Source organism: Merops nubicus, unplaced genomic scaffold, assembly GCF_000691845.1.
Source record: "Merops nubicus isolate BGI_N331 unplaced genomic scaffold, ASM69184v1 scaffold40381, whole genome shotgun sequence".
Lineage (NCBI taxonomy): Eukaryota > Metazoa > Chordata > Aves > Coraciiformes > Meropidae > Merops > Merops nubicus.
Window position 1 is genome coordinate 1,989 of NW_008586926.1, and position 7,072 is coordinate 9,060.

At 55.8% G+C, this 7,072-nt stretch overlaps 1 protein-coding gene across 1 annotated transcript in view; it reads right to left on the minus strand.

The window, feature by feature from the left end:
- Nucleotides 1–6,258, minus strand: part of MAST3 (microtubule associated serine/threonine kinase 3) — a gene marked incomplete at both ends in the record, with an annotated part of 8,227 nt that extends 1,969 nt beyond the window's left edge. Inside the window, 14 exon segments of the mRNA XM_008948783.1 lie at nucleotides 290–435; nucleotides 580–689; nucleotides 1,016–1,138; nucleotides 1,946–2,047; nucleotides 2,336–2,501; nucleotides 2,616–2,748; nucleotides 2,979–3,117; nucleotides 3,437–3,645; nucleotides 3,785–3,870; nucleotides 4,222–4,289; nucleotides 4,795–4,927; nucleotides 5,426–5,527; nucleotides 5,609–5,827; nucleotides 6,183–6,258. Coding sequence (XP_008947031.1) covers nucleotides 290–435; nucleotides 580–689; nucleotides 1,016–1,138; nucleotides 1,946–2,047; nucleotides 2,336–2,501; nucleotides 2,616–2,748; nucleotides 2,979–3,117; nucleotides 3,437–3,645; nucleotides 3,785–3,870; nucleotides 4,222–4,289; nucleotides 4,795–4,927; nucleotides 5,426–5,527; nucleotides 5,609–5,827; nucleotides 6,183–6,258 — 1,812 coding nt within the window.
- Nucleotides 6,259–7,072: the final 814 nt, after the last annotated feature.

Consider the following 7,072-nt stretch of genomic DNA (forward strand, 5'->3'; position numbering starts at 1 on the left):
ATCTAGTCCAGAGTCTCAACACCCTCCTACTGAAGAACTTCTTCCTAGGATCCAATCTAAACCTTCTCTCCTTCAGTTTAAAACCATTTCCCCTTGTCCTGTCACTGCACACTCTTGGGAAAAGTCCCTCTCCAGCCCTCCTGAAGGTTCCCTTCAGGTATTGGAAGGCAGCTCTAAGGTTCCCCCCGGAGTCTTCTCTCTCAGCCTCTCCTCACAGCAGAGATGCTCCAGCCCCTGGATCATCTTTGTGGCCCAACATCAGTGTGGCATCCCTGGTGTCACCACGCACCGGGGCTCTGGGCCCACCAGCCGGCTCTTGTCCTCGTCCCCTGAGTGTCTGTCCCACCTCTCCTCCTTGTCGTCGCTGTGACTCCGGTCGGAGGAGGAGAGGCTGAGGTTGGAGTTAGCTGCCAGGAATTCGGAGCTGCTGTAGACCTGAGGAGGAGACGAGCTGTCAGCAAGGAGCAGAAATTTGGGAACCCTGAGGTGCTCCGGCATCAGCCAGGACACTGATGCTCAGCACAGCGGTGCCGGCTGTGGCACCCGATGGTTTGGATGCTGGAGGAGGGACTGGAGCACCTTGCTGAAGCGATGGGAGCAGGAGGAGAACTGCCCAATCTCCACGGAGGATTCCTCATCGTTGGTCTCCTCATCCTCAGAATCCAAGTGGCGGTACCTCTCCGAGCGGGCTGGAGGCAAGAGCCAGGGCAGGCAAGGCTGTCACCCTGCCCGTGACACCCTGCCCTGCCTGGCACAGGGCCCCGCTGGCACCTGCACCCTGGGGAGCTGTGGTGGGGCTGACACCCTGTCCCAAATCCCAGGGGAGTTTTGGGGTGAGAAGTGAGGGGTTTGGGCAGAGCTGAGCAGCCTGGAAACAGGACTGCATCTGTTTCATGACTGGTTGTAAAGTGACTGATTTCACCCAGCTTTTCATCTCCTGGGGGAACATCTGGCCTGCAGCTGGCATAGCGGGTGGGCAGAGGGTGAGGGGGCAAGGGGGTGGCTTTGGGCTCACTGTCGAAGTAGCTGGTGTCGTCCTCTGACTCCAGCTGGGGGATGAACTCGGCCTTCTGCCTCAGCAGCCCGTTCCAGTCCAGGTGGAGGAAGAAGGAATGGTGCTTCACCTCGTGTGCACCGCCTGCCAGGCAGAGAAACCAGCCTCAGCAGGACAGGGCAGGGGCTGGGATGCCCCTGCTGCCATCCCGGGTGGCACCAGCCCTCCTCCATGCAGAGCAAATCACAGAACCATCGAATCATGGAATGGTTTGGGTGAGAAGGGACCTTTCAGGCTCATCTAGTCCAACCCCCCTGCATGGAGCAGGGACATCCACAATTGGAGCAGGTTGCTCAGAGCTTGGTCCTACCTCACCTGGAATGGTTCCAGGGATGGGGCAGCAACCACCTCTCTGGGCAGCCTGGGACAGGGGCTCAGCACCCTCAGAGTCAAAAATTTCTTCCTTCTATAGGGTATAAATCTCCCTCTTTTAGTTTAACAACTTCACCCCTTGTCCTGCTGCACCTTTCCTGTCCACTCTGAGAGGCCCCTTTAGTACCAAAAGGCTGCAAGAAGGTCTCCCTGGAGCCTTCTCTTCTCCAGGTTGAACAACCCCAACTGTCTCAGCCTGGCCTCCCAGCAGAGGAGTTCCAGCCTGTGGATCATTTTTGTGGCCTCCTCTGGATCCACTCCAACAGGTTCACATCCTTGTGCTGAGGACTCCAGAGCTGGACACAGGTCTCACCAGAGCAGAGCAGCAGAATCACCACAAATGGCTTAACCCAGGATGGACCAGAGCCCTGTGCTGCCCTCCCAGCATGACCCCTGAGCAGGGGACCTCCTCTGAGCATCCTCAAGGCAGCAGGACACGCTTTGGTTTCAGGAAGTGGCTGGGCATGAATTAGGGTTCCAGGTCACCCCCTGAGTGCTGCACGGGGCTGCCCCACGTACCGGTGCCCAAGCGCTCCAGGGGACACTGTCTGAGCAGCCGTGTGATCAGGTCCTGGGCATCTGCAGGAAGAGCCTCGTCTCCTTCTGGCCACATAATCTCATCTGTGAGGGAAAGGGAAAAGGAGTTTGGAGTGGCTGGAAGAATGTGGACACGAGGGGAGCTGTGATGATGCGAGGCTGCAGGAGAAGTCACTCCTGGGCAAGAGGAGAGTCCCCTCAGGAGCTGCAGCAGAGGAAGGCCTCCTCCCAGACTGGGAAATCAAAGCTTGAGGAGCCTCCTCACTGTTCAACCAAGTATGAAATGAAGGAATGAAGCTCTCCATGGGTTAAGGATGAGCCGTGACTGCTGGGAAGAGCAAACCAAGGAGCAAAGCTGCCTCTGACACTCACCGCTGATGACCTGCCCGAAGAGCTCCTCAGGGGTGTCTCCAAAGAAGGGGACACAGCCCACCAGGAACTCGTAGAGGATGATACCCATGGCCCACCAGTCGACAGGCTTCCCATAGCCCTGGATGAGGATGACTTCTGGGGCAATGTACTCTGGGGTGCCACACACCTGCGTGGGAAGCAGTGGCTGACACCTCTGCAGTGACCTTTGCTAGGTCACTGTCACCAGGCTATCCTGGTGCCCGGTGACAGCAGATCAGCCAAGCAGAGCAGGACCTCATACCTGCTTGTCCATGAACTCCCGGGTGTCCTTCTCCATGTGTCCTTCGTAGAGGTTCGTGGTCATGTTCATCAAGCCAATCTTGGACAGACCAAAGTCTGTCAGCTTTATGTGGCCCATGGAGGTGATGAGCAAACTGCAGGAGAAGACAAACACCCCACCAGGAGGCTCTTTGCTTCTGGGGAGACCTGAGCAAGACTAGCCACAATCCAGGACCTCTGACCCTGGTGCAGTGGCACAGAACCAGGCCTTGGGGCACCAAAACCCACAACCTCATTCTGCCTTATCCTCTTGGCTCGGATCAGTCCCTTCCCCTCCCCACCCAAACCCAAGCCGGTCCTTGTTAGACCCGACCCACGTCCTCACTTGTCGGGTTTGAGGTCCCGGTGGACGATGCCGTAGTTGTGGAGATACTCCAGTGCCAGAACAGTCTCAGCAAAGTACATCTTGGCCATGTCGACGGGCAGAGGGCCCATGTTCTTCAGCAACGTGGCACAGTCCCCCCCTGTGGGACACGGGTCCTCCTGAGCACAAGGGGCTCAGGGGTCTGTGGGCAGAGCTACGCTGCCTCTCCTGCCAAGCAGACTCCCAGCCAGCCCCTCCCTGGAGCTGCTCCCTGAGTGCTGGGCACAAACGCTCTCCTGGGTGAGCATGGCCACCAACATCACCCAAGTGACACTAGGGATCCCCAGAGCATCTCCTCATGCTTCCCTCTGCTCCCTGGGGCAAAGCAGAGCAGGAGATGTCCCTGTGGTGTCCTCGATGCTCAGACACTGGTATTCTCCTCTTCTCACTGCACCGTTCAGCCCGGGTCCCATCCTCACCTTCCACATACTCCATCACCATGCAGAGGTGTCGCTTGGTCTCAAAGGAGCAGAACATGCTGACCACGAAGGGGTTCTCGGCGAAGGTGAGGATGTCCCTCTCCACGAACACCTGCTGGATCTGGTTCCTCAGGATGAGGTTCTGCTTGTTGATTTTCTTCAAGGCGAAGCGCTGCCGCGTCTCCCTGTGCCTCACCAGGTACACGGCCCTAGGACCAGAGGGATGGCTGGACCTTAACACGTGTCCTCCAGCCACCAGGACTGACCACACAGCACCGCAGGGCTCGGAAAGGGAGGACTTTGGAGATGTTTACAGATGGAGGAAGTGTTAGGAACTTCCCAGCTCACCCGTAAGCCCCGTTGCTGATCAGCTTGATGGTCTCAAAGTCCCCCTCGCAGGGCTTCCTCCGAGGAGCAGTGACCAAAGGCTGGCTCTGAAGAAGACACAGGCAGGAATTCACCAAGAAACATCATGTGTCACCTCCAAGTGCTCCCTGCTGCCAGAGGACATCCCTCTCTGAGCCCTCTCCAGCCTCAAACCCCAAACCAGAAGACCAAGATGCTCTGCAGATCAAGAGCCCACTCTGAGCTCAGTCCACTCCAGAAGCCAGCTGAGGGGCAGTGAGATATTACACCCGAATACAGCAGTCACCACTGAGGACAACCCAAATTAACATCTCTCAGCCTAAGACAGCAGAGGAGCTGCTGCAAGAAGCTTTGGTGTGGGGTGAGGCAGGACAAAGCTGAAGGCAGGAGGTGGGACATGCAGGTAGGACTGTGCTCACCTCACAGGCATCATCATTCTCTGGTGTGATGGTGTTCCCGCTGTCAAAGTGATCCAGCTGGACCATTTCTGCAGAAGACAGGGATGGTTTTCACCTTCTTCATCCTCAAGCCCCCAAAAAATAACCCCCCACCAACCAGTCTCCCTCCAAAGCCGGAGATCTCACGGGGATTTAGCCACTTGTGCTCGAGCTATCGTACGGAGAGATTCAGGTCATGACGTTAAGAGGTTCAACATGAGGTTAAACTTTTATATAATTCTCTTTTTTCCATAGTCATTCCTGTGTTCTTCAGGGATTATGGTTTCCCCCCCCAGGCCGTGGCTTCCTATGGATTAAAGGTTCTTGAGCTTAATCTGCTTGGCTGAACACGTTGGGAGCAATAACGAGGGATGTGGGGCTGGCCAGGAGACTTGGACACTGTTCTGGTCCTGCTGTGACCCACCCCATGGCACCAGCTCAGCCCTGCCAGTCCTCCTGCCACCTCCCAGAGCTCGTTTACACTTGCCAGTGGCCAAATTGGGAGCCTACATCCCACTGCAGATCTCAAAGCCATCAACCCAAGTGGTTCCCTACCCTCCAGTGGGTCCTTGACGAGCCCCAGTTGGCTGATGATGTATCGGGGGATATCGGTCTTTATTCCCTGGCCCACTTTGGCATGTCCTTCTGCAGCTTCCAGGAGATGGTAAAACTCCTCTGGGTCAAACTCCTGGAGGGGGAAAACCAAGAGCAGTTGAGGAGCAAGACTTTGCAATGTTAAGCCTTTCCTCTAAGCCTTGTGGGTGACACCTGTAACTGGGGACAGGCTCCTGTTTCTATCATCGTTCCCCATGTAAAGGGTCAATGGAAAACATAAAACCCCATGAGCTTCTTCTTCCAGCTGTAGGAACCACAGCACAAAGGTGAGTGCTTTAGAAATTTAGCACAACGGGGAAAAAAAACCCTTGAAAATGGATGAGAAAGCTGGGCAAGGGATACACATCTCCCTGCTCTGCTAGGGAAGAGCAGCTTCTCCTCTCTGAGAAATGGCTCTCATGCTAGGAGTGGTCCTAGATCCTTCCTACAGCCTGGCCAGGATGGTGAGGAGCAGCAGTTCCCATGGTGGACCAGACAAGGGGGTGAGAAGATGCCTTGCCTTTCATGCCTTCTTCTCTAAGCAGGCATGGACCATGAAAGATAAGACACATGAGGAGCTGCTGGGTCTTACCAGGCACTCCAGAAGGCGAGCAGGACGGGAGATGATGATCAGCAGCTTCCTCACCAGTTGGTCAATGAACTTCACCTCCTCGCTCTCTGAACGCTCTTGAGCCTGCCAGAGAAGAGACAGAAGCCAGGTCTCTCTTGGTGGCCTCAGGAGATGGCACTGGGCAGGGAAATGCCCTGGACTCACATCTCGGAGCATCTTCTCAAGTTTCTCCTGCAGCTCCATGAAGTAGCGGGAGGTGATGAGAGCTCCCTGGGACTTGGCCAGGCAGTCTCGGGCCAGCTCGATGATCTGGTGGTGGATGAAGCCCAGTACCCCATCTGCCAGTGGCAGGGTGCTGCTTGGAGAGAAGTTTGTGATGGTGTCCTGCAGACGCTCTTAGCGAGGCAGAATGGATGGTGATGCCTGGGAACTCATGTCCCCATGCCAAGTGTTGGGTTTGGCCAGCCCTGATCTCATGCTACCACCTCCTGCAGCTCCAATATCCACATGCACATCACGGCCCCACCTGGAACCCAGCTTCCAGGAGGCTGGAAAAGCTCAGCCAAAGCCTCCAGAGACCTCTGCCTGTATGTGTGATGCTGCAGACCTGCAGGTCTCTGCCTCCCCAGCTCATTGCCACGTCTCCAGTGTCCTCAACACCCCGTGGTATCTACCCATGCATTCTATATTCCAGCACAGAGGAGAGGTTGTTCTGGAGAAGATGCTGTCAGGATGCCTTGGAGGGATTAATGTGCTCTCCTCGAGTCCCAGCAGTTACCTTGGGGAACCTCTCCTTGTAGACATGGTTCATCATCACCACCTCATTATCAAACGTTCCACTCGTCCGTCCAGGGCTGTGGAGGGAGGAAACCAGTCGTGTTATCAGGTCCAGGTCATTTACATTTATCCAAATAGCTGCTCACCCTGGAGAGCAATTTGTTCCCTCCTCCTAACTCCCAGTCCCAAGAGTCTAAAGCTCATCCAAGCAGAGCCATCAGCTTTGGGTCAGTGCTTCCAACAGAATTCTGCAGCCCCAGCAGACACAAGTGATGTTTCCCAACCCAAGCCCAGAAATGGGATTTTTTAACCTTTTAATGACAGGGAAGGTTGGTGGCCTCCCAACCATGTCCTGCAAGGACAGCCACCACTTGGGCTTCTGCTCAGCAATCCCCTTCTCTCCACCAAAACCTTGGAGACAGTAGAGTAAGAAGCTGCAAACCAATCCGTTTGGAATCCATCCCACTTTCTCCAGCTTCAGCCCCAGGAAACCTCACTCTGAAGGTGGTGTCTGCTGCCAGAAGAGCAACACCACATCCTGACAGCTGAGAAGACGCCGAGAACTAGACCCCAAATCACAGAGCTTAGGATAATATAATCCTAGACTCATGGAATGGTTTGGAAGGGACCGTTAAGGGTCACCTAGTCCACCCCTCTGCAGTGAGCAGGGACGGCTGCAACTAGAGCAGGTTGCAAAGCCCCATTCAACCTGACTTTGACTATCTCCAGGGATGGGACACCTACAACCTCAAGCTGCAGCTTCTCCCCTCCCCTAGGAGGGCAAAACTCATCTCAGGGTGAACACCTTGGGACAGATTTAGCAGGACTGGGACACCCCAGGAGCAGGCGGCGCGAGGGCAGAGGGGGCGCTGGGGGCGCCGGCGCCCGGCG